Source organism: Globicephala melas, chromosome 20 (genome assembly GCF_963455315.2).
Source record: "Globicephala melas chromosome 20, mGloMel1.2, whole genome shotgun sequence".
Taxonomy (NCBI): Eukaryota; Metazoa; Chordata; class Mammalia; order Artiodactyla; family Delphinidae; genus Globicephala; species Globicephala melas.
In genome coordinates, this window is record NC_083333.1 from 33,602,570 (window position 1) to 33,629,866 (window position 27,297).

A 27,297-nucleotide genomic window follows, 5' to 3' on the forward strand; every position below is an offset into this window, starting at 1 on the left:
TGCCCAGCCATTGGCTGGCCGCAGTTGCTAGGGCGGCTGAGCGTGCTCACTGGCTGGCTGCCCGTCCATCTCGCTTTCGTCTCCGCCTCCAGGCCTTTCCCCACCCGCCCCTCCCGGGAACTTACGGCCTCTGCCGCCAATGGTAGATGGAAGGCGGGGCCGGGGCGGGGCAGAGGACGGCGATGCTACTGCCACAGCCAATGGAGGTCCGGAGGCGAGGTGGGGCGGAGCCAGGGGAGGGGCTATCAGGGGCGGGTCGGTGTTCACGCTCCCGAGTGGGCCGACTGGCTGGGTGCTGGGGCTCGCCGCCCACTCACCCGGAGACTACGTTGGTCCGGGTGGGGGCGTCGCAAGGGCCGGTTCCGGTCGCAGACGAGCGGCAGGAGACCCGGGCCAGGTCGCCTGGTGTCGAGGACCCGTGTCCCAGGCGAGCCCAGGCTCGCGGTCTCTCCCACGGGTACTCCCACGGCACCACGCAGAGTGATGGGTGAGTGTGCTTGTGTGAACGCGTGCACGTGTTCGTGTGTGTCTATGTGCGCATCCGCGTGTCTCTGTGTACGTGTGTGCATGCGTCTGCGCACCTCTTCCTGTGTACGTTTGCAAGTGCTTGTGTGTGCGTCCGTGCAAGTGTCTGCAGGTGCTGGGGTAGAGGACCAGGTGGGGACCCTCCAGCTCCCAGGCTTCTCTCCGGGTCTAGGGAGCAGTGGGCGCCAGGCAGGGGCCTGTCTTCTGCGCTGGGTGTCTGACTAGGTGCGCGATCGTTTACGCGCGGAATCCAGGCAGCTGCACGCGGCGCGCGCCGGCGTGGTGGCGCTCACTGTCCGGAGACGCCACCCTGGGGGCTTCATCGTGAGGCTCGCTGAAGAACTGGCGTCCAGCGACTGGGAGGCCCGCGGCCCTAGCCTCTCCCATGCCATCCCTCCACCCAACGTTGGAGAGAGCCCTCTGCTCGTGGGCAGGGAACTGCTTCAGGCCCCACTTGGGGGGTGGGGGCAGAGGAGAGATAAAGGAAGAAGAATTACAAAAGCAATTGTTTAAGATTTTTATCGTTGTCATTTGCACTTCTTTGGACCTAAAAACGGGTTTACTTTGGAATGCTAGTTTAGTTTACAACACCTATTGCTTATTGCTTGATTAGTTGGTTTATGTACTGGTGAAGCCACTATTAAAAAAAAAAGACTAAGATAAAAGAATGGAAAGTGGACACTGGAAAAATATGCAGGAGGTGGAATTTTGTCCCCAATCCTACCCTTGCAAAAACGAAACCAAAAAGCTCAGAGGAATTTCTTCCCATCTCCAACTCTTGACTCCATGGTCCCAATCAGCTGAGAGCCACTTAACCATTACCTAGTTAAGCAGGATACCTCCTTCTGCTGGACCTCCCAAATAAAAGTAACTACCTAAGAGGATTATATCCGCATATGGATTTCCATATTCCTGCCTTAGGATAAAATAAGGCCCACCCAACAGTGCCTGGAGTGTCTCCACCAGAGGTGTTTATTTCACAAGCCAAAAGGAGAAGGGTTCCCACCACAGGAGCTCCCAGCCTCCTGGGGGATGGTTCCATGGTGAGACACTGACCTCTGCCCCCCAAATTTCAATAAAAGTTCAGGCAGAAAGTGGAGGAATATGGCTGCCACTTGCCCATCTGCCAATTCAAGGCCAGGCTTCCAGTCCCATCTACCTCTGACCATTGGAAAATTACTCCCTGTGGCCAGGCTGAAATCTGCTCCCTGAACATCTCCCCTTGTCCTGGGGCTGCTCCAAAGGTCAGGCCAAAGTAAATGCCCACAGCCCCTGCTAGCCCAGGCACTGACTGGGAACAATTCAAGTAAAACAGAAGGGCAGACAGGATCATTTAAAGATGCTTCTCCATGGGCTTCCCTGGTGGTGCAGTGGTTAAGAATCCGCCTGCTAATGCAGGGGACGGGGTTTGAGCCCTGGTCTGGGAAGATCCCACATGCCGCAGAGCAACTAAGCCCGTGCGCCACAACTACTGAGCCTGCGCTCTAGAACCTGTGCTCCACAACAAGAGAAGCCACCGCAATGAGAAGCCCTTGCACCGCAAAGAAGAGTAGCCCCCGCTCGCCGCAACTAAAGCCCACGTGCAGCAACAAAGACGCAAAGCAGCCTCCCAAAAAAAGAGATGCTTCTCCATGGATAAGATGTAATCAGAAGGTGAAGCAGTATAGACACACTTTGGAGGACGGGGAGAGGCCATTGTGCTGTTGTTCAAGGAGGCTGGAGGGGCAGCTGGCCCTTTACTGGATCCTTGACTGTCATTTGTGCTTTTCTACAACACACCACCCTGGTCAAGGCTCCAGAAATCCTAAAGAATTCATTGAAATCAAACTCCTTACAGTTGGAGATTGGCACAACATTGTAAATCAACCATACGTCAATAAAAAATAAAACTAAATTAAAAGAACCCCACAAAACTCCTACAGTTGGTTTTTGTTAATACAGCACCAGGCCTCCAGCTGCTCTTAAGAAAAACAGTTTTTTGAGGCCATAGTCTTCCTTCTTCAAAAATCAGGAAAAGCCCCCTTCATCAAACACTTGATCTCTTTCAAGTGGAGATAGAACGAACCCTGTAACTACAAGATGTCAAAGATCCACCAGTGGTGTAGAGTGGCCAGAATGGCATCATGGCATGCCATCCCAATTTCATTAGCTGCTTCAAGCTTCTTTCTGTATTTCTAAATAACATGCATTGTTTATCCTGATGCTAAAAGCTATCCTGCTCAGCCTTGAATGTAATACTGTAGTGGAAAACTGGAGACACATGTTCACCATATACTACATGATGGGGGTTATCCCCAAAAGATGTACTGAAGTCCTGTCCCTGTTACCTGTGAATTTGACCTTATTTGGAAATAGGGTCTTTGCAGATATAATCAAGATGACGTCATTATGGTGGGCCCTAACCCCATATGACCATGAGGGAGTCCATGGACCACACTTGAACATCACTGATCTGAGCCTGCCTGTCTCCTGGCTCTAACCAGTGTAGGTGTGGCCTATCATGTGACTTTAGCAAAGGAACATGAGGGGTGTCTGCTGGGGCCTTCAAAAAAGGGGCACCAGGGAGCAAGTCCCTTCTCAACTTCTGTATGTTTTTGTCAGGGGTGTGACAGCCGCAGCTTGTGACCACGAGGGCATCATGAAGTCTCACCTGTGGCCCTCCTGCTATGGCCCTCCTCTTGTCATGTGACGAGCAGTTTCATGGCCGTAGCCACCTGCAGATGGATGTTCTGTTGCTGGAAGTTAAAATAAGCCTCAGTAATACGCGCAGTATCTAGTTGTAGCGTTTTCCTTTGGGGCAGGGCATCATTTTTCTTTTTCAGAATTCTTCCAGGGTTAGTGGGTGTCCTCTCTGCCCATCCATGCGACCCCCTCACACTCTGACTCCTTGCATCACCTCACCCCCACCCGACCATTATCTGCCCCTTACCCTCATCTGATCCTCCCCTGAACTTCACCCAACCCTGACCTGACCTTGACCTGGCCCTCACCTGACCCCCTCACACCTCCACCCCAACTGCAGTTCCACTGAGCAGGTGACGGTACCACCCACACAGCTGACCTCGTCCCTCCTTGAAGAGCTGCACTCCCTGGCCTGCCCCGCCACCGTGCTCAGGCGGCTGCCTGCAGGCTCAGCTCCGTGCTCGGCTCATCTCTGACGCTTTGCTGGGGACACCAAATAAAGCATTTCCGGAATACGTGATGCCACTTCAACCCTCTGCTTCACGCGCACTTGCGCCTTCCCAGTAGCTCAGCGCCCACGGTGACACCGCCCCCCAGGAAGCCCTCCTGACCTGCATTGGGGCTGCTCCTGGATATCCTGTTTAATTAAAACGATCCATTGCACACCCGTCATCTCCTCAAGCAGTGCCAACTATCCACAGGACGGGGAAAAGGCCAAGCTTTTTCCAGAGAACTACTCGAGAGTCACCGGTTCTCCTGGAAATGAACTTTGACTCCCTATCCACACTGCCTTGGCATAACAGAAAGGTGAGAGGTTCACTTGCAGTCTTGTTTTCCTGCCTAGCAGCTAAGTTTTCACCGTCCTATAGGGCATTAACCAGCTTGGTATCTAACTGATTGGTCCTGTTTTGGCATTCCTTCTCCCACTGACTGCATAAGGTGGGGTTTTAAATGCTTTTGTGGAATTAACTGTGGAAACCTCAGCCACAGCTGGAGTCTGGGAAGGCCTGTGGGGGAGCTCTCACGCCTGGTACGCGAGCCCATGACTCCTAACAGGAAGCACAGCTGCCTCTACTTACTATCCAGCAAGAGGAAGAAATCTCTCCGCCCAGACAGCCCAGCCAATCAGAGGCCTTCACAGACCAACCAATGGGAAACCTTCATACTTTGGACTCCCAGCTCCTCCAATGGACTCTGGTTATCACAGCCCCCTTCCCGCTCCACTCCCCTTCCCCTATAAAAGCGAGTTCCCTTCCTCGTGCTCTGGATTTGCCTCTGGTACACGGTAGCCTCCCTTTTCCGACTTGCAATTCCTCTGCCTATTCCCAAATAAACTGGCTTTTGCTGGTAAAATAACTGGCTATTATTAAAGTTGACACTTTTCAAGCCAGCTTTTGCCTTTCCAGATCCCTCATTAATGAGCTAAATGAAACCTTGTCACGTGTTCACCTCCCATTTATGTGAGAATAATGTTTCTAAGGATTTGAAAATGTGATTATACCTAGGGGAGAAGGCAGGTTCCTGACACAGAGTGAGGCCCGAAGTGCTCAGTGAGTTGGAAACAGCATCTTCCATGTCTCCCCAGCCATTGAGAGCGTGACAGTGGGACCTTTTGGAAGCCAGTTGCCCCAAGCCTGGGTCCCTGGACGCTCTCACCCTGTCCCAGAGTCCCACCCGTGGCGCTTGTCACCCTGCCCTAGACTGCATGTCAGGGTAGAGCCTTGTGTCCCCTCCATGCAGAGGGGGCCGCTCTGCATCTCACAAACACTGGGGCTGCATGAGGACTTGGACTTAAGGCAGGTGGTGGGCTCTCTCAGAAGAGGACCCACACCCCTTTGCCCAGCTCTTGCTTGCATGTGGTGTCTCAGTGAGAAGCCTCCCCAGCCAGGCCGGGCTGCTGAGGACGGGAGTGTGTGCGTTGGCTGCAGAAAGGGTGTAGTTGGTCTCATGTCCGTTAGACACCTGAAAGAAGCGGTCCCTTCATCCTGACCGCCCTGGGTCATCACAATCCTGAGATCCAGAGCAGAGGCCAGAGAGGCCGACTGGGACCCAAGGCAGTGAATGCAGGAGGGACCTGCAGCCGGCCCCCCGCCCCCCCATCTCCCCTGTTTTACTCTGAGCACAGAGTCCAAATGAACAGGAGCTGGGGATTACCATGCACCCTTGGCTGCGGTGAGAAGACCCAGCCTCCCACTGGGCACCAGGGAGCAGCAGGGAGCAACATGGGATGCACTGTAGCCCAGCTCCTCCAAGAGGCGGGCCAGCCAGGTGCTCTGCAGAAGGAAAAAAAAGTATGCTGTTTATTGAAAAAGAACATTCTCATCCTGTGCCAAACCCACCACTTCTTCCCCTCTTGACTTACAGAAAATAACCCTACTCAACCCAAAAGGCTGAAAAACATTTTTCAGAGAAAATCTATTTGTCCAGAATGCCAGAGGAAGAAAACAAACAGCTTCATTTGTGTGAAACTTTACCCTCAACCTTGTGCTTTTAAGTGAATGCTCACACACATTTGTGCTTCCTGACGTTTCAACGAGTCATCTCCAATTTTTGCATTAAAATCTCCACATGACACACAGAGGGATTTAGGAAAATATATTTAGAAATGTCAGAGCCAGAAAGATTGTTTCAAAAACTCAGCAGACCCTAAACTTTAGAAGTATTCAATAGGGGACTTCCCTCATGGTGCAGTGGTTAAGACTCCGCACTCCCAATGCAGGGGGCCAGGGTTCAATCCCTGGTCAGGGAACTAGCTCCCGCATGCCGCAACAAAGATCCCACACACAGCAACAAACATCCTGCGTGCTGCAACTAAGACCGGCACAGCCAAATAAATGAAAATAAACGTTAAAAAAAAAAAACCGAGGGGCTTCCCTGGTGGCGCAGTGGTTGAGAGTCCGCCTGCCGATGCAGGGGACACGGGATCGTGCCCCGGTCTGGGAGGATCCCGCATGCCGCGGAGCGGCTGGTTCCGTGAGCCATGGCCGCTGAGCCTGCGCGTCTGGAGCCTGTGCTCCTCAACGGGAGAGGCCACAACAGTGAGAGGCCCGCGTACCGCAAAAAAAAAAAAAACCCAAAACAAATTATCAAAAAAATTAAGCAAAACAAAACCAAAAGAAGTATTCAATAGGATACGTCTGGTTTTACAAGTAAACTTGCCTTTTTACGGTACTCAAGACTATGAAATATTTGCAAGAAAAGTTAAACATTTTTAAAGATCTTGGGAATTCCCTGGCAGTCCAGTTGTTAGGACTCCCCGCAGTCACTGCAGAGGGCACGGGATCCATCCCTGGTCCGGGAACTAAGATCCCGCAAGCCGAATGGCATGGTCAAAAAAAAAAAAAAGAAAAAAATCTTCCCTCTCTTTAAACTCCTTTGTGCAAATGCCTACTTTCTCTTCCATATCATCTCATTTTCCTTCCCAGTTGGATAAAAAGTACCAATATAGGGACTTCCCTGGTGGCACAGTGGTTAAGAATCTGCCTGCCAATGCAGGGGACATTGGTTTGAGCCCTGGTCTGGGAAGATCCCACATGCCACGGAGCAACTAAGCCCGTGCACCACAACTACTGACCCTGTGCTCTAGAGCCCGTGGGCCACAACTATTGAGCCCACGTGGCACAACTACTGAAGCCTGAGAGCCTAGAGCTCGTGCTCTGCAACAAGAGAAGCCACTGCAATGAGAAGCCCACGCACTGCAAGGAAGAGTAGCCCCTGCTTGCTGCAACTAGAGAAAGCCTGCATGCAGAAACGAAGACCCAATGCAGGCAAAAATAAAATAACTAAATAAACAAATAAATAATTTTTTTAAAAAAGTACCAATATACAGCAGTATTCACTTGGTTTGAGGAGAACTGTGATGTATATGGGCTGTTTTTATTTTATCAGCCACTCTGTGGTCAGCCCCCATTAGAGGATGATGGGGTGGGGCAGAGCTCAAGCCTACAGGGACAGGGGACTTGGGTGAGGTCAGAACACTGACAGCAGCCATGTCCTTTGGGGTTCACACCCACCTCTGTGCTGTACGTTGGCGACATCTGCAGCTACTTGCATTTCATGACTATTGAGACACTTGGGCTCAGTTCCACTGGGGACCTGGGGGGGGGTATGGAGGACATTGGGTTTGCCCACCCCAGCACTCCCCACTGCCGTCCCCAGGCAGAGGGTCCTGGATGCTGCCACCCACACGCACAGGGCAACAACTGTGTCTGCCTAGTTTATTTTAACTTTTTGTCTGCATAACCTGCAATTGTCTCTTTGTGTGCGGGTCTCATGATGTTTTCTCCAGGAAGAAGAAAGATTTTTGTCATGCCTTTTTTTCCCTGAAACCACCAGACTCTGTCCAAACGTAGGCTGTCAGGTCCCCAGAGGAGGCCCAATGGGTTGGGATGTGTGAACACTTGTCTGTAGGACTACTACAGATGCGCCCCATACACCCAGGCATTCTGATGAGGCCCAAGGCACATGGTTCCCATGAGAAACACACGGTGTTGGTAACCAGATGCTGGTCAGCAAGTGTTCCTTACCGAAGAGGGCTTCCCATTGTCCAGCAGTCTAAGAAAGCCAAGTTATCCCAAGCTGCACCCCCTCAGTTACAGCCCTCACAGACTTGTTTCCCCTCCACACTTCCAGAGCTAAGCCCCCAGCACATCCTATCAGAGGCCAGCCTGGCCCTGCATACTCACTTTGCCCTGGCAGATTTAACATGGGTTGTGGGCATGTTTCCAAGCCAGTCCAGGGCTGGTGGTGACTCCCTCAACCTCAGAAGTGACTGAGATCCACGTAAACATCTTCCAGGAAACCCAACTCCCGCCCAAGGGCAGATCCCCCAAACACCCCACGGGCACTTCCCCGGCACAAGGAGCAGGTGACAAGATAGTCGTCAGAGTGGAAAGCCGTGGTGCTCTCAGCCAGTTGTGGGTAAATGTATATGACTTGTGCAAGTGCACAAACACATAGGACCATGAGACCCCCAACAGGACCACTTGTGTGCCGAAGTGTATGTCTTCACCAGCTGGAGCTGCCATGACAAAACACCACAGGCTGGGGAGCTTAAACGACAGAAATTTATTTCTTGCCATTAAGGAACTAGAAGTCTATAATAAAGATGCCGGCTGACTTGGTTCCTGGTGAGAACCCTCTTCCTGGCTTGTAGACAGCTGCCTCTGGCTGTGTCCTCGTACAATGGACAGAGTAGCAAACTCTCAGGTGTCTGTCTTGGAAGGGCACTAATCCCATCAAGAGACCCCAAACTCATGACCTTATCTAACCCTAGTTACCTCCCAAAGACCCCAAATATCTCCAAATACCTTAACTAACCTCCAAATACCTTCACAGTGGGGGGGGGGGGCGTTAGGGCTTCAACATATGGATTTGGGGGAACACAAACATTCAGTCCACAACAGGTCCCATTGTGGTGAGGGGCCCTGGGCCCACCCAGAGCAGGAACGAGTTTCAGAGTGGGGAGCTCTGCCTACCAGACAGCCTAGACTGGGAGGTGTGTGCCTGCTGTACCTCAGCTGGCCTTTTCCAGGGCCCTCAAATGGTCTTGGGGTCTAGAGCAGGGTGTCTGAACCTAGGCACTCTTGACCCTTGGGTTCAGATTGCCTTTGTGGTGGGACTGTGCTGTGCATTCCCTGATGCTGAGCAGTGACTCCGGGAGAGAGAGGAGGAAGGTCTGCCCATGGCTCTGCATGGGGCAGAGAGGAGGCGCCACAGGTTGGGAGGTCATCAGGACTTGGAAGCGAGGATCCAGAGTGTCCAGGCCTGTGGCCGGTGGACAGTGAGGGAGTCTCAGGGTGTCTGTGATTGGCCCACTTTGAGAAGTGGGGGTGTCATTCCTGCTGACACCAAGGAAACAAGGGCTCAGGGAGACCTTCATGGCCAGAGGTCCTGCCTGTGGCTTCCATTGCTGGAGCTGGTCAGTGTGGCAGCCTAGACCTGGTTTTGTTTTGTTTTCCTTTTTAAAGTGTGCTAAAATATACATAACATGCAATTTACCATTTTATCCATTTTTAAGTGTACAGTTCAGTGGCATTAAGCACATTCACATTGTTATGCAGCCATCATCACCATCCATCTCCAGAATTTTGTCATCTTGTAAAACAGAGACTCTCGGACTTCCCTGGTGGTGCAGTGGTTAAGAATCCACCTGCCAATACAGGGGACATGGGTTCGAGCCCTGGTCCAGGAAGATCCCGCATGCTGTGGAGCAACTAAGCCCACGCGCCACAACTACTGAGCCTGCGCTCTAGAGCCCACGAACCGCAGCTACTGAAGCCCGTGCGCCTAGAAGCCCATGCTCTGCAACAAGAGAAGCCACCGCAGAGAAGCCCGCACATCACAACGAAAAGTAGCCCCTGTTTGCCACAACTAGAGAAAGCCCGCACACAGCAACAAAGACCCAACGCAGCCAAAAAGTAAATAAATTAATTTAAAAAAGAAATACAACACATACTTGTAAGATATATTAAAAAAAAAAACAAAACAGAAACTCTGTCCTCATTAAGCAACATCTTCCCATTCTGCTCCCCCCAGCCCCTGGCACCCACCAATCTACTTTCTGCCTCTATGAATTTGACTACTGTAGGGATCACATATGGAATCATACAGTATTTATCTTTTTGTGACTAAATTATTTCACCTAGGGCGTCTTCAATGTTCATCCATGTTGTAGCATGTGTCAGAATTTCCTGCCTCTTTAAGACTGAATAGTATTCCATTGTACCGATGGGCCACATATTGTTCATCCATTCCTCAGCTGATGGACATTTAGGCTTTTCCACCTTCTGGCTGTTGTAAATAATGCTGCTGTGAACATTTTTGTACAAGTTTCTGTGTGGACGTGTGTTTTCATTTCTTTTGGGTACACAGGTAGTAGTGGAATTGCTGGGTCATATAGTAAGTATCATGAGTGCTTGAGGAACTGCCAGACACTGGTATCATTTCTGAAGCACAGAGCTCATTATGAAGTTTGTGCTGCATCCGTGTGGCATTGTGCAGTGGCCTCTGGCCCAGAAGACCATTGTGGGGTGTCCCCTACTATGGAAGATGGAGGAGAGAAGGAATGTCTGCCGTTGCCGGGTGATATGCAAGGAATCTTTTTAAGCCATTTTATGCCATTGACTATGGAAAAGTATTTCTCAAGTTTCTTTCTCTGATGCGCAAATAAAAATAGACTGAGGAACTAAAAAGGGACTGACCGTATTTTCCCCAAAGCCAGGCACTTGCACACACCAGTTAACTCTTACTTCTCTCCCCTGCTGTCAAGAAGTTAATAGAAACTAACAGCTGAGCACAGATTCACACTGGGTATATATTTGATGATGACTCACCAAGAATTCACAGCCAAGGTGCCAGTTGTTCTTACGCTGTAGAAAGAAACCCTATTTTAGGTAAAGCTGTAACCTCACGGATGCCCCCAGAAAGTTCCAGAGCCACAGAGACAAAATCCATTTAATGTAGGTTTTGAGTCAGAGCTTCGCTCCGCCCACGCAAATGTTCGAAGCCCCGCCCACTGACCTGCCCCCGCCCACTCCCTGGTCATACCCCGTGCACCCACTGCTTTGCCTAGGCTTCCGCCCCGCCCCGTCCCAGAGCGGCCCCGCCCCTCCGCCCGCTGCCATACCTCCAGGCCCAGGTGTGCTTGGGCCTCCAGAGGCTTGTGTCCCTCTCTGGCCGCCTCCGGGCCAGGCTCCTGCTTCTGCACTGCCCCTCTCGGCTCCTACAAGACAATAGCCCATCGTCATCATTCTCAGGACCGTTCACATCAGGCCCACCCGGTGGAGGCATGGAGGGGACACTTGGGGCTCCCCTCTGCCCCCTCCCAGTCCTGGCTCTCTGGCCCAGAGCTGCCCACAGCTCCTACACTCAAACTTGGTGTTTGGAGGACCTGGAACCCTCCTCTGTTGTCAAGGAGAGAGGCTTTGGATAAGAAATATATTGGGGGCCAAGGTGGAAGCTCTTGAAATGTAAGCCAGGTTCTCCTTCACAATAATTCCGGAGTTACACCAACTGGAGCAATCCTGGCTCTCCCGTGGCAAGTAAGCCCGGCCTCGGAAGAAGGGGAAGCTCCCATCTGTCCACACTCCCTAGAAAAGAGCCTCCACCCTCTACCCGGGGAGGTCTGTGGCTGAGTCCCAGAGTAAGGGTCTCTGCGGGTACCTGATGGAGGCCTCTGTCTGGAGACAGGCAAGGGAACACGGGGGCTGAAGGAAGGGAGCTGGACACCAGAGTGGGGGAGTGAAGGAGGGGCTGCGTGGGTGGGAGAGCAGGGACACTCATTTCCCGGCTGGGAAGGAGTCAGTCGTGGGCACTCTCACCCACTCTGCTCTTGCAGTTAGGACTATGCTGAGAGCGGCAAAGCAGGAGGCCCTCGGAGGAGAGGGCCCCGCCGTGGGCAGAGGCCTCAAGCGCCTTGAGGTGGGTGGCAGGACCCCGAAGGACACGTGCAACCCGGAGGACAGGGAGGGCTCCTGCTAATGCAGACCTCCGAGGCCCCCCTGAAAACTGACCACCCTCTTGGGAAGTGGGTGGGGCAGAAGGGTTACTGGTGTCTGGCCCCCAGTAGTGTCTGATTAGGAGACCCACCTGGGGAGTGGTTTTGCAGACTTTGAGGTGGGAGCGTGTTGAAGATTCCTGAGGTGGAATCCTGACTCATTTTCCAGCTGTGCGACCTTGGGCGAGCAATCACTCTCCTGGGCTTTAGTTTCCCTGCTTTTTTTTTTTTTGCAGTACGTGGGATCTCATTGTTGTGGCCTTTCCCATTGCGGAGCACAGGCTCCGGATGTGCAGGCTCAGTGGCCATGGCTCACGGGCCCAGCCGCACCGCGGCATGCGGGATCTTCCGAGACCGGGGCATGAACCCGTGTCCCCTGCATCGGCAGGCGGACTCTCAACCACTGCGCCACCAGGGAAGTCCTCCCTGCTTCTTCTTCTTCTTCCTTTTTTTTTTTTTTGGCCGTGGCCCACGGCTTGCAGGATCTTAGTTCCCCCACCAGGGATTGAACCCAGGCCGTCGGCAGTGAAAGCATGTAGTCCTAACCACTGGACCATCAGGGAAGTCCCATTCCCTGCTTGTGAGACTTCCTCGAGCCTCGCACTTCACAAGTGTTTGGGGGAGGTGGCTGGTACACAGCAAATGCCCAGTAACATCATCGGCTGAGTCCCTGTGGAGTGTTGATGGAGCCTCCACTGGGCACCCTTCACACTCCCACACACTATGGTCCAACACGGTTTTAACTTTCCACGTTGCAGCAGCTCACCCAACTCATTCTGTGTCAGTAGCGCATCACGTGCGTCACAGGGAGAGGTGAGGTGCAAATATGCTGCCAGTAGTCACCCCCGCCACGCCAGCCACTTCTGCCACCCCAAACCCAGTGCCCCAGGCTCCACGGCAGTGGCTGCGCTGTGAGGAGTGAGCCTGGGGCTTGCCATAGAGAGTGGACAATTGGGTTGGGGTACACATGTGCCCATGTACACACGCACAAGGCAGGCCACAGACAGAGGAGCAGACAGGGTCTGAGAGAGGGGGGTTGGAGCCCTCCTCAGGAGGATGACCTCAGGACACAGGGAGAGAAAGCCATTTGCAGAAGAGGAAGAAGCCGGAGGAAAGGAACACCAAGAGATTGCAAGGGCAGGATGCCACAAAGCAGAATGTTTGACTCAAAGGTGAGAGTATCTGGAAATGTATGGAAGGGTTGAGTTAGCAAGGCCATGAACCCATCTTCCACCACAGAGCAATGTGGGACATTTTCTCATGGATGAACAAACACATATGAACAATTAGCCTTTTATCTAATAAGTAATATTTCTGTTTCAAATATCAACACAGATTTTTAAAATAACGTTGGCTTAAAAAGTACATGATGAAATTTAGATCTTTATATTTGATTCAGGAAAATTAGACTTGTAGAAATAAGGGCTCCAGGAGAGCATTCATAGCAGTAGGTGCATAGTCAGCAAAACATTATGTGTACAAAAAAAATGGACTGCAGTTAAACTGATGTGATGAAAATAATTTCATTCAAATGAAAATTGAAAAAATAATCTATAAACCATTTCAATGAGGTCAGAACTTAAATTGGCTTGATAAAATTCACTCTTGAAAGTAATTTCTCAGCAAAACCTTAACTAGTGGTGGCATAGTTTTGATGAAAACTTTCCTGTTCATGGCATGAAGTTAAAGTGGCTGAGACCACAGATAAAGATAGGGTATAACAGGCCTTCACCCTGCATGTTACCATGCCACCTTAGACAGATGTTGTGATTCAGGTGCCCCATGACCTTTAGAAAATTAAAAAATTCTCCTCACTGTCCTCTGAAGTGTTAATTAGCTCATCTGCTACCATTTGTAGATTTTCATCTGCTCATTTTTGCTTTTTAAAATTGTGAAATACAATATACATATGGAAAATTGCAAGAAAACACATGTGTACCACTTAATAAATAATTATAAAGTGAACACTTGAGTTGTAAATCACCCCCCAGGTCAAGAAATACAGCATGGCCAGTGCTCCAGAAACCGTGCACTTTCCTCCCTGATACAACACCCTCCCTCCTGTGTGACAGCAACCGCTGTCTCGGGGCTGGGCTCCCTCAGAAGCAGACAAGGTACAAGTGCAAGCAGCTTACATGAGGGTGACACTGGAAAGCTTTTGTGGGGATAGGGAAATGAGGTAGGAGGTCAGAAAAGGGTGTTTGGGTGACTGGAGTGCATCCCTCTGGGGAACTTCAGCAGCTGGGCAGCCTCAGAGACAGGTGCTCCTGGGGATGCTGCACTGGGCCAGCATCAGGGGCAGAGAAAACTCTCCCAGAGTCCCAGAGAACTGGGACTCTGGAATCCCTGGGCTGGCCGGCTGGGGATCAGTGAATGTTGAAGGCACATGGGTGGGGTACCAACAATATCTGTTCCAACCACCATCCTGACTTTTGTGAAAGACCTTGGTGGTATGGATTGAATTATGTGCCCTCCACTACTCCCCCATCTATATGTTGAAGCCCTAATCCAAAATGTGACTGTATTTGGAGATAGAGCCTTTAGCTAGTCAATTAAGGTTAAATGAGGTCATAGGATGGGGACCTGATCCAATAGGACTGGAGTCCTTATATGAAGAAGAGACACCAGCGCTCTATGGAATTAGTTGATTTTTTCTTCTACTAATAGGAAAGTTAAGAAATCTCTTTTTTTAGTGAATACCCTAGAAATTACAATATGCATGTTTAATTTATCAAAGACTGAAAATAATCATTACTTTTACCCTTCTCTGGAGCAACAAAAAGATATTAGAACAATTTACCCCTTTAAAGTACAAAGATAATTTTTTTTGAAGTATAGTTGATTTACAATATTGTGTTAGTTTCTGGTGTACAGCAAAGTTATTCAGTGATATATATATATATATATATTCTTTTTCAGATTATTTTCCATTATAGGTCATTATAAGATATTGAATATAGTTCCCATTATTATTATTTTTTAAATTTATTTATTTATTTTTGGCTGCGTTGGGTCTTCATTGCTGTGCATGGGCTTTCTCTAGTTGCGGCGAGCAGGGGCTACTCTTCATTGCGGTGCGTGGGATTCGCATTGCAGTGGCTTGTCTTTGTTGAGGAGCGCGGGCTCCAGGCGTGCGGGCTTCAGTAGTTGTAGCACGTGGGCTCAGTAGTTGTGGCTCGAGGGCTCCAGAGTGCAGGCTCAGTAGTTGTGGCGCACGGGCTTAGTTGCTCTGCAGCATGTGGGATCTTCCCAGACCAGGGCTCGAACCCGTGTCCCCTGCATTGGCAGGCGAATTCTTAACCACTGCACCATCAGGGAAGGCCCCAGATATCAACCTTTTCAAAGTAATCTGACTTTTTAAGAAATTTCCTGTTTCTTTGGTATTCTGCAATTTCATTGTAATTAGTCCAGATGTGAACTTCCTTTAATTTATCCAGCTTGGATCTGAGGGTTGGTGTATTTCATCAGTGCTAGAAAATTCTCAGCCATTTTCTCTTTAATTGTGGCCTCTGCCCTTCCCCTTTTCTGGAACTCCAGTGAAATGTCTACTAGAACTCACTATTCTCCATGTTTCTTAGTCTCACCTGTAATTTCCCTTTAGTCTGTTTGTACCACATTTTGCATCAATTCTCTGACATCCTCCAGTTAACTAATTCTTTCCTGTGTCTAATCTGTTGAACCTGTTCATTAGGCTTTAAATTTTTATTTTATTATTTTTAAAATATTTATTTATTTATTTGGCTGTGCTGTGTCTTAGTTACTGCATGAGGGATCTTCGTTGCTGCATGCAGGATCTTCAGCTGTGGCATTCAGGGTCTTTAGTTGCAGCATGCGAACTCTTAGTTGCAGCATGCAGGTTCTAGCTCCCTGACCAGGGATCAAACCCGGGCCCCCTGCATTGGAAGCATGGAGTCTTAGCTACTGGACCACAAGGGTAGTCCCTAGGCTTTAAAATTTTAAATATTATATTTTTAATTTCTAAAAGCTCTTTTTGGTTTGTCAACAAAAAAATTAATCAATAACCGATCTAAAGAGGAAATAGAGAATTCTAATCGAGCCAACCTGAGGATTATAATCTGGGAGAGAGTCTTTAAGAAATCTCTGAGGACTGTTCCACCTGTTAGAAGTTGAATGCACAGTCAGATACATTTTTGAGACAAAGGATCGTACATCAAAATGACACACTAAAAAAAAAAAAAAAAAATGACACACTGAAATTTTACATAAACATTACCAAAGATATATAGTCCAGATCTGCATGTACAGGCAAGCAGTAGGTCACTATGATCCCTTACAGAATTAGGAAGGAAAAATTAATCTTCTAAGGAGTTACATTGCTGGCGTCAGAAGTAGAAAAGAATTGATATTTACAGTCAAGCAGGCATTCCCACCTTTGAGGAGGTCTGGTTAATGTGTAATGCAGATGCACATTACAGAGGGCCCAGTATGGGCAGGAAGTATGTTATGCTTAAATTTTCTTGTCCTGGGACTTCCCTGGAGATCCAGTGGTTAAGACTTCACCTTCCAATGCAGAGGGTGTGGGTTTGCTCTCTTGTAAGGGAGCTAAGATCCCACATGCTTCGTGGCCAAAAAACCAAAACGTAGAAAACAGAAGCAGGGACTTCCCCGGTCGTCCATCCGCCTTCCAATGCAGGGGACGCGGGTTTGATCCCTCGTCGGGGAACTAAGATCCCACATGCCACAGGGCAACTAAGCCCGCGCGCAGCAAGTACTGAGCCCACGCGCTCTGGAGCCTGCGTGCCACAACTAGAGAGAGGCTGGCGCCGCAAGGAAAGATCCCACGTGCCTCAACTAAGACCTGACACAGCCAAAAATAAGTAAATTTTTTAAAAAAGTAAAAAAAAAAAAAAAAGAAGCAATATTGTAACAAATTCAATAAAGAATTTAAAAATGGTCCACATAAAAAAAATTTTTTTTTCTTGTCCTGTCTTGAAACATAAATTTTATTCCCTCAGGTTCTTTATAGAATCTGCTTAGTCACTTTTGTTAGTTTCTTCTTCCCTGTAGATATTTTCAAGCTTGGCTCTTATTTCCTTGGTCATAGTAGGCACAGTTATATGGCATTAAGTGGGCCTGAAAATGCCAGCACCTGAGTTTATCCACTGTCTGTTGTGTTGACCATATGGCACCTTGCTCCCTAGTATGCTTGGTGTATTGGTCCACTTGGGCTGCCAAAACAAAATTCCACAGACTGGGTGCTTAAACAACAGAAATCTATTTTCTTATAGATCTAGAGGCTGGAGGTCAGGGTGCCAGCAGCATTGGTTCAGAGTAGAGCTCTCCTGATGGTTTGCAGGCAGCCACCTTTCCCCGGTGTGTGCGTGAGGAGAGATTTGGGGCTAATGTTCCTTGCTATGTTGTCAGCTCTCCAATGCTTTTTAGATGTATTTAAACTGTTTTAATCAGCATTTCTAGTTATTTTCAGCAGGAAGGTTGGTCCAAACTATCCGCAAACTATCTGCTCTTATTCCTTAAATCTTCAACCTTCAAAGCTTCAATTATTCATTCTTTCATTGTTTTAGCACATTCTTAGTGAATGTCCGTGACATGACTGGCATTGTGCATCATGCTAAGTACGCATCGAGAAACAATGGGGAATGTGATGGTCAATTTTATGTGTCAGTTTGGCTGGGGCATGGTGCCCAGATATTTGGCATCAAACATTATTCTGGATGTTTCTGTGAGGGTGTTTTCTAGATGAGATTAACATTTAAATCAGTGGACTGGTGGGTGGACCTCATCCATTCAGCTGAAGGCCTGCAGAGAACAAACACTGACCTCCCCTGAGGGAGAGGGAATTCTGCCAACAGAACTCTGCCCTGGGCTTCCTGCTTCTGGCCTACCCTGCAGATTTTGGTCTTGCCCCTTCACGATTGTGTGAGCCCTGTTAACCTAAAAAATAAAACACCCTGTAGTTTTACCAGCAAAATGGGTTTACTCAGGAACAGCAAAGAATTGCAATTCAGGACAAGCTGGCTACCGCAAAAGCCACAGACAAATCCAACAAAGAAAGGAAAAGAACGTTAGAAGGAAGAAGCTGGAGGAGCAGTTTTGGGTTTTCTTTTTTTAAAAAATTTATCTATTTTGGCTGTGCTGGGTCTTTGTTGCGGTGCACGGGCTTCTCTAGCTGCAGTGCGCGGGTTCTCAGTTCCCCCACCAGGGATCAATCCCTGGCCCCCTGCATTGGGGGAGCATGGAGTCTTAACTACTGGACCACCAGGGAAGTCCCTGGAGGGGTTGTTTTGAACTAAAGTCCATTGGAGGAAAGTGAGAGTTGAAAGTGATGACTGGTTTTCATTGGCTGAGTAGCTTGGGTAATTGATTTCTTGTGGGAGATACAAAGAACACCTTTCTTGTTGAGGCCTGTAATTGAGGATTCTTTCCCCTTGATGATTCTTCCTTTTGGGATCTGTAATCAACAGTTTTTCCTGTTATTGACCCTGAGCGGCCACAGGGCAGAGGCACTTGGTGACACGTCTTTACCTTCAGGCTGTGTCTGAGTGGACAGGGTGAGAGCTCTCCCTTTTGGCCTTCCCACTCCATTTAAAACAGGTTTCCCTTTATTAGTTTTCACAGCCATTTCCTTAAAATAAATCTCTCTCTCTATACACACACTCTGTTGGTTCGATTTCTCTGGAGAATGCTGACTAACGCGGGGAGCCGTGGACAAAGAATGCTGCCTGCCATATTAGTAAACAAAAGACGTTGAGGCCATCAAGCCCTCAGCCACTGCAGCCATCCCCGACTGTGCACCCTGAGGAATTCAGAATGGAGAACACACGACACTGGCCCTAGATAGTTAGGGTGCGTATCAAAGGAACGATTTCACTAAGCTCAGACTGTCGCATCTTCTCATAAACGGAAAAGTACTAAATTCATTTACTTGAGATGTCTGGGTTTTTTTAATTAGCAGTAATCTTTTGATGTTTGACTATCTGTTTTTTTTGTTTGTTTTTGAAAAAAACTCCTTTACATTCTTGCTCTTCCCTTTCCTCTTCTAAACAGTCCCTCAGAGCCATCTGAGAGGCTATCTCACCAGCTTAAGTCCTCAGTAATGCCCCCAATAAAACATAACTCTCAGTGGACGAGGGGGCTGGAACAGGGGGTGTGCCCCAGGCCAGGACGGGCCACACAAGGTTAACGGCAGGTCACAGGTAAGGTCCGGGGAAAGGCCAGGGCGATCCCGTAGCGAGGAGAACCACCAGGGTCTCGGGGTGGTTGGGAGTACAAGGCGGCCCCGCCCCCACCTCCCGTCGACCCTCCCCTCCCCCATCCCCGCGCGCTCCCGCGGCCAGGTCCCGCCCCTTCTTTTCCCTCCCCCAATCCCTCCCGCGCTCCCACGGCCAGGTCCCGCCCTCCCGCCCCTCACCCAATCCCCACGCGTCCTCACGGCGTCGCGGCGTCTGCGTGCGGTCTGAGGCGGGTACGCGGCCCGGGCGCGGGCGACATGGAGGAGCTGCTGAAACGGGAGTTGGGCTGCGGCTCCGTCAAGGCCACGGGTCACTCGGGGGGTGGGTGCATTAGCCAGGGCCGGAGCTACGACACGGACAGAGGACGAGTGTTTGTGAAAGTGAACCCCAAGGCGGAGGTCAGGGCTGCCGCGGGCGGGGGAAGTGGGCGGGGGACTGTGGTCCCGGGTCCGTGTCCGGGTTCGGCGTCGGGAGCCGGTCCGGGTCCGCGGGCGGGGCCGTCCGAGCCCGGGTCTAAGGGCCGCGGAGGCGCTCGGTGACCCTTCTTTTTGTCAGGCTGGCCTGGCGTTTTGGGGGCTCCGCGGTTCAGCCCTGCGGCCTCTCGAACCTCAGGGAGGTCGGCGCGGGTCCAGGCCCGTCCGGCGTGTGCCCCACCGCCGCGTGGATGCTGTGGGTGGCTTTCACGCGGCCCAGGTGGCCGCTGCCTTGAGAAAATTCATTGTTTGGCGAGTTTTGAACAAGGACAGGTAGTAGAAGTCCCTTGTCCTGGGGTTTATTTGAACTTGCAGAGATCAAAACCCTTTCTGAATACTGAAAGTAATGTAGCCTTCGTCTGCTGGGCGGCTGTAAACACTGGGCGGCTTTAAACACGAACATGTATATTTTTGGGTCTGGAGGCCGGACGTCCAAGATGGTGGTGAGGCTTCCTTCCCTGGTGTGGAGGCCACTTCTGACTGTGTCCTTACGTGGCAGAAGGGGGAGGAGAGCTCTCTGGGGTCTCTTATAGGAGCTCTAATCCCCTCATGAGGGTTCCACTCCTTTGGCTTGGTCACTTCCCAAGACCCCGCCTCCTAACACCGTCGCCTTGGGGGTTAGGTTTCAACCTCTGAATTTTCGGGGAACACAAACGTTCAGCTCCTTTCGGCTGTCTCTCCATTCTGTTTGTATCTGAACGTTTTCTCAAGGGTTCCTGTCTAAAATAGGTGAGCCTCCCTGCTGAAGTTGACTTACCCCGGGGCGTTGATGTCACTTGTTTGTGCACTTTGGGTGGGTCATGCTTGTAGTGTTAGCTGGGAGGCCCTGGATGGCTCCAGTAGGCAAGGAGCAGGACTGGACAATGCCTTGTTTCAGATAGGGCTGAAGGTGCTGACCCCAGTACTAAGTCCTACGTGTTACACACCCTCAGCACTTTTATCCTCTCTTTGGAAATCATATTGCAGAATCCCATCTTCAGTGGTGTGGGATGATCTCTTTCTGAAACGATGCTGTTCTCTCAAGACCAGCCTTCGACTCTGTTCTACAGAGGTTGGCTGCGTGTCATCCTGTACATCCCTTTTATAGGAATTTGACAACTAATGGTTTTTGAAGTTGCTCTTTTACATTGGTTTCCCCCAGTCAGTACTAATGTAGTGGAGGTGTCCTTCCTTACTTTCCACCACAGGCCTTCTCTGGGTTCTTTTTCTCTTATGTGGCTCCATCCTTTTCACAGCTGTATTTCCACTTTCATTAGTGTTTGTAATAATTCAGAACTTGGTGTAGATTACAGGGAAGCAAATACTTTCTGATGATTAAAATGGAATCTCTCAGTAGTGCTTTTTAAACATTGTTCTGCTACTGCTATTTCTTCTGGTTCTTGCTTTTTATTGTCATCAGAGTCCATTTTCTTTTTGCTAATCTTCACATAAGTTCCTTCTAATCCTTTGGTAGATAGTTTCAAACATGTCTCTTTCTAGTTTGCTTGGGAATATACTGTGTGAGTTATGCAGATGTACTGCCCATAGCGGAAACATTTGCTGATTGATTGGAAAAAAGGACTGTCTTTATGCTTTGCCCTTTAGGAGGTGAAAATGTCTTCTTCCAGACTTCTAAGAGAAGACTACATAGCTGCTTTTTTGTTTTCCTTCTCACTCTCTGCTGGAATGACCTGGTCTAAGTTTTTTCTCTTGATTATGCTTATCTGTCCTTTGCATGCTTGAGTAGTTGGCTTTCTCTCATGCTTCTTCCTTAAGTTCTGGATCTTTTGTAGCCCTGCACCCCAGCTAATGCTTACTTTGCCCTTGTCCCATTCTGGAGGAGCAGTGTTCTTAGGGTTAGACACTTAGGACCACATGGTAGTGGACATTTCTGTGAGGGAGCCTTGCCTCTAGCTGTGTTCATAGATCCTTCTTCACCTCTCCCTACATTTTTTTTTTAGTTAAAAAAATTTGGACCTCCCTGGTGGTCCATTATTTAAGACTCCGCACTTCCAATGCAGGGGGCATGGGTTCAATCTCTGGGTAGGGAAGTTCCACATGCAGTGTGGCGTGACCAAAAAAAAAAAAAAATCTATCCTTTCCGGGGCTTTGCTGGTGGTGCAGTGGTTGAGAGTCCGCCTGCTGATGCAGGGGACATGGGTTGATGCCCCGGTCCGGGAAGATCCCACATGCCGCGGAGCGGCTGGGCCCGTGAGCCATGGCCGCTGAGCCTGCGCGTCAGGAGCCTGTGCTCCGCAATGGGAGAGGCCACAACAGTGAGAGGCCCGTGTACCGCAAAAAAAAAAAAAAAAAAAAAGAAAAGAAATTTATCCTTTCCTTTACGCTGCACAACCAGTGCTGTAGTACAAAGTATAGCCAGGGCCCAGCAGTGTTCCTTCGTCTTCAGAGAATGCTCTGAAAATTCTCCTTAAGACACAGTTCTTGTTTTCCTCCTCAGGAACTTTAGCTCTCCAAAGTAGTATAATAATAATGTTTGTAAAGTGTTTAGAATGGCCTGTGTAACTGTTAGCTGCTAACTCAGTTAATTACGGCAGCAAGCCTATGAAATTGGTACTGTTATTAACCCCATTTTACAGATGAGGAAACCAAGGTCACAGAGTTAGTAACTATGAGAAGTAGAAGTAGAAGAATGTCCATGGCAACACTGTTCGTAGTGACCCCAAACTGGAAGCAGTGTCCTTCATCAGTAGACTGGACAAACACGTTTTAGAACATTTGCACAGCAAGCTCTACACAGCAGAGAGAATAAGCTCTGACTGTTGATGCACCAGCGTAACAAATGCAGTGTGGAATGAAGAGGCCTGGCCATCTGCCTCTATGGAGATGACAAAGCAGACAGACAAATGTGCGGGTGGGGTGGCAGTGGCTGGGAGGAGAGGAATGCCGGGTGGCCGTCACGTGGATGTGCTGACTTTGGGAGAATTAGAGGTGGATGCTTCTGAGCTGTGCAGTTTTCTTCATATACGTCTGTAGAAATTTTACTTTAAAAAAAAAGATACTTTAAAGGGGAGGAATTACTTAGCCTGGTAAGTTAGGGAAGATTTCTCTGAGAAATCAAAACTGGTATTAAGTTGAAATCTGAAGCATGACGGGGAAGGGGCTGACTTGGCAAAAGAAGGGGGAGGGGTGTTCCAAGCAGAGGTGACATGGCGTGTGGAAGTCTCCAGGCTGGAGGAGGCCAGGGATCTCTGGGGAACTTAGAGAAGGCTGTAATCCAGGAGCGCAAGGAGTGTGTGTGCCCGCCTGTCAGTGTGGAGGTGGAGCCCGGGTCGGGGCCCAGATGAGGGGGGGATGTGGGCAGGGCCAGGCCCTGTGGGGCTGTCATGAGGGAAGTGGGGTGACAGCTGGGGGTATGTTCCAGGGTGGGATTTGCCTTCCAAAAGCAGGAACAAGGACTTTTGGACTGGAAATGGGAAAGGTGGTGGAGATGAGGTGGTTTCCAGTGCCGGGTAGGAGATGCCATAGGACTTGGTGGTCCATTCGGGTGAGAAGTGATGCCAGCTTCCTGGCACACGGAGATGGGGGCCGCCTGTGCCTGAAGGCCCCCTGGGACAGGACTGTGGTTGAGGTACTGGTTACACAGTCCAGCTCTGCACCAGGCATACGTTCCTCTCTTTGGAGAGACTGGGATCAATGACAGCATAAACATATACAAGACTAGAAAGTACAATCCCTCTAATTCCTGTGCAGCTTCAGAACATGTAATCTGCTCTACTGAAAAGTGGAAAAGCTGTCTGTTCTATTGAGTCTGCAGTCAGCCTTGGTTGTGGTGCTGGAGAAAACATGTCTACACAGAGCCTTGCTCTTCCTCCTTCTTCCCTCCCCGGTTGTTTCTCTGACAGGCCAAAAGGATGTTTGAAGGTGAGATGGCAAGTTTAACTGCCATCCTAAAGACAGGCACAGTGAAGGTGCCCAAACCCATCAAGGTCCTCGATGCCCCTGGAGGTGGCAGCATGCTGGTGATGGAGCATTTGGACATGCGGTATCTGAGCAGGTTCGTTTGCTTCACCTTCACCTCTGGGTGCCTTTGTTCTTTCTCTGAGTGGGAAGCTTGCATTTGGGGGTATAATTTTGCGGGATGTGATAGAAGGAACCCGTGACCCGGCACATCCTGGGTTCTGCAGAATGAGCAGCATGTACTCTGTGGGCCAAAAGCAAACAGGAGAGGAATTTCAGGGTGAGATGCTGACAAATGACTTGGCTGCAGACTCAGATGAGGCCCTCCATCTTCCACTTGCTTCACCAGAACAGACTCGTACCCTTACTGTCTCACCTACTTTGTGTGGCCTGAGACCTTTCAAATGGAGGTGGGTCCCCATTTGTACCATGAGTTTAGTGGCTGTCTTTTGTTTTTACAGTCATGCTGCAAAGCTTGGAACCCAGCTGGCAGATCTACACCTAGATAACAAGAGGCTTGGAGAGACTCTCCAGAAGGAGGCTGGCACAGTGGGTATGGCTGTGGGCCCGAGGGACCCACCCCAGAGGAAGACATCTGGCCAGTATGGGTGTGTGGGTGGAGTTGTGCTGCCACTGTGTACAGTCAGACCTGTGTTGCTGCCACAGGAAAGGAATGTAAACCCCAAGGCTGCATGTTTGGGATGCAGTGAACACAGTGAATACAATTAGTGTATTGTCTCGAAAATGCATTTGAAAGACAGGAAATATTCCCTGAACTCAAAATCCTATCATATTACGGTTCCTTTGACCTCTCACTCCCCAGAAGAAAGCCTGTCAAAGTTTCTCTGGCTTACCATACCGTGCCTTTTCTTCTAGGAACAATCACATGTGAGACTCAGGACGATAGCCCTCACGTCTGACCTTTTTAGGGCTTACTGTGGTGGTAGCACTGAGGGTGTCTTCCAGGATTTTCATCCTTTGACGTTTGATAATCCATGTGTAGCCCATATGGTTACTCTGCTAGGCAGAGTAGCAGACACACCAGGAACAGACGACCAAGAACCTACTGTGTTAGACAGACAGACGGCCTCATCCCTTCCACTTACATGTAGTTCAGTTCTTCTGGATTTGCTTTGAGTTTAGGGAGCTGCAGAGGATGAGATCATTTACAAGTACAGCAGTTTATCTTTCATAAGTGGCAAATGCTAAACTGGCCACTGAAAGCTGTCCTTTCCTGATGGGTTATGGGGTGGATTTTCCCTCCTTTTTTGGAGACAGTATAGTCACTCCTCTGAGCATCCTCTGGTGCCTATCCTGGGAAGGAGTGGGTATTCTGGATTGTTGACTCTGATGAGACAGGCTCTGTTCCTGAGTCCCGGAGCCCAGGGCCCTTGTTTGGATGAGGACACGAGGTGGAGAAAGGCACGCTGAGGCCTCAGAGCTTCTCTGAGCTCCCAGAGCTGGCCCCGAGGGAGCGAGGGGACTCTCATCTCTCTCGTTTCATTTTGCTTGCAAGGGAAAGGAGGTGGGCAAGTGGAGCGGCCCTTTGTGGACCAGTTTGGCTTTGACGTGGTGACGTGCTGCGGGTACCTCCCCCAGGTGAGTGACACCACCATTTTGCCTGCATTTCCCAGTCAGGGCAGCCGTTCAGAAACAGCTGCGGAAAGCACACCCTCTCTGTTTTTTGGTGAAATTTGGTAAAAGGTCTTTGCTCCTTTTTTTTCTTTGCTAATTTTAAGCAATGTATATAAGGAGTATCCACCTCACATGCTAGGTAAGCTCAGAGGAGCAGAGAAGGACCAGCAAGTTAGGATGCTGGATTTCAAGGTGGGTGAAAATTAGGAAGTTAAACCGCGTTTTATTTTAAGTAGGAAACTCTCTAAGGTAGCTTAATGAAAAGGGATTGTAACTTTGAGTTTTATGATTTTGTGGTTGGCTGCCCTGGGGATTTCAGCCTGGGGAGCCATACTCGGGCTGAGTGGGTAAGATGGCGGCCTTGCCCTCCGAGGATAGGCAGGTAGCTGCTTGGGAGGGGAGCACTGAGTATCCCACGGGGCACAGTCCACACTGTTCAGATCTTGAGATGTGTGGGAGGCTGTGGGAGGTTGTCCGGGAACCTGCCGGTCCCAGCACGTCCTCCAGACCCCCAGGCTGCCTGGTCAGCTCCACCCCTTTACACTGGTCCCTGCAGTGGCGCCTCTGGGGACCAGCCTGCTCCGCCTTTGCTCTGGCGCTTTCCTCTGAGCTCTGCTGTCAACCACACAGGTGAACGACTGGCAGAGGGACTGGGTCACATTCTATGCCCGGCAGCGCATTCAGCCTCAGATGGACCTGCTGGAACAGGGGTCTGGGGACAGGGAGGCCCGTGAGCTCTGGGCTGCTCTGCAGGTGAGTGTCGCCCCTCCCAGCCTGTGCCCATCATGCCCTGCAGGCCTAATGGGAAGGCGCTGCAGCTGGTGCAGCCACCTGGGGCTGGATGGGAGGTGGGCATGTCTGTGCACCTGTGCACTGATCAGGCCCTGCTTGGGCACTGGGAGCCACACTCAGAAAAGCCTCTGTGTCCCTCCTGTGTGCATCGGTCACTTTGCTAAGGCTTCATTTCCCCTGCAGTTAAAGATCCCTGACCTGTTCCATGATCTGGACATCGTCCCAGCCCTGCTCCACGGAGACCTCTGGGGAGGAAACGTGGCGGAGGATTCCTCTGGGCCCATCATTTTTGACCCAGCTTCCTTCTATGGCCACTCGGAGTATGAGCTGGCGATAGCCGGCATGTTTGGGGGCTTCAGTGGCTCCTTTTACTCCGCCTACCACAGCAAAGTCCCCAAGGCCCCAGACTTCGAGAAGCGCCTTAAGCTGTATCAGCTCTTCCACTACTTGAACCACTGGAATCACTTTGGATCAGGGTACAGAGGGTCCTCCCTCAGCATCATGAGGAATCTCATCAAATGAGAGAGGGAGGGAGGCCTGAGTTCGGGTTACCAGATCCTAACCTGACGCCTGTGGCCAGCCTCTGGTTCCTCCTCAGCCTCTTCTTCAGGGATTCTTCCCATTTCTTCACACCCTGGAGTAGCTTCAAACCAACTTTCCAAGCCTTGTAAAGTACGTGACATCTCAGAATAAAGGTTTTATCACCCTAAAGTGAGACTTCATAGCTGGATAAAACTGCACTAGAAATTGGATGTGAACCAAGGGACCAATGGAGGGCGGGCTGCGTCCAACCCGCAGCTGCCCCGAAGGTAAAGAAGGGAGGTAGCCAGAGTGCCAGGTGCTGCCACCAAGGGCACCTTCCCACCGGCTCCCCGTCTCCTCTCCAGGAGAGGAGAGGGGAGGCCTACTGTCCGGGGTAATGCTTCTTGGTGGGTCAGACTTGGGTCTAGACGTGAAGGCGTCGTCTAGGAGCGCCTCCTGATGATCAGTCCTAAACCCAGCACATTCTCCTTCCTTTCTGTGCCGCCCCTGGACCTGCCGCAGGCGGAGCAGGTCTGGACGCATTCTGGGAGTGACCAAACTGCTCGCCTCAGTGTCCCTGGTCGATTTAGGAGCCAGGGAACTGCTGTTAGCAGTCCGTCAACTGCCGATTTCTAAAGCTTGTGAGTTGTCGTTCATTTGCGTCGTAGAAACCAGCACTAAACCAGTGGTTTCCCTCCTTCAGTCTTGCAGTGGTGAGAAATGTTCACGAATGGCATTGATGCTAACAAGTCCCTTTATGTAAAGATTTGAATAAACTTTCAGTGGTTTCAGTGATGCCTGAGAGTGTTTATTTCCCTTGTTTAAATCATAATTCAATATTTATCGGAGCTGTTTGCCAGGAAGCCTTTGTAATATATTCTGAAAATAAATAGGTACAACTGTTGTTTCTTAACACTTTTTCTTGGCTTTGATCAGTAAGAGAATAGCTCAGAGCTTCCAGATAAGGACAGATGCAGGTGTGGCCTGAGGACTTGTTGCTACACACGACCTCAGGTCCAGTTTAACTGCTGTTCTTCTCACCCTGTGAGATTTGGTTGACAGT

General features: G+C 50.0%; 1 protein-coding gene across 2 annotated transcripts; it reads left to right on the top strand.

Annotated features, from left to right (window-relative positions):
• The first annotated feature begins 270 nt into the window (after positions 1 to 270).
• Positions 271 to 27,029, top strand: FN3KRP (fructosamine 3 kinase related protein). Of its 2 annotated transcripts, none has more exons than XM_060290499.2 (6): positions 271 to 487; positions 23,231 to 23,382; positions 23,747 to 23,838; positions 24,802 to 24,884; positions 25,551 to 25,673; positions 25,896 to 27,029. In XM_060290499.2, the coding sequence occupies exons 2-6, from the start codon at positions 23,240 to 23,242 to the stop codon at positions 26,232 to 26,234; spliced, it is 780 nt and encodes a 259-aa protein (XP_060146482.1). In that variant the 5' UTR covers positions 271 to 487; positions 23,231 to 23,239; the 3' UTR covers positions 26,235 to 27,029. The 2 variants fall into 2 exon arrangements, with proteins under 2 accessions (XP_060146482.1, XP_030699333.1); XM_030843473.3 differs by lacking the exon at positions 271 to 487 and adding an exon at positions 19,132 to 19,313.
• Positions 27,030 to 27,297: the final 268 nt, after the last annotated feature.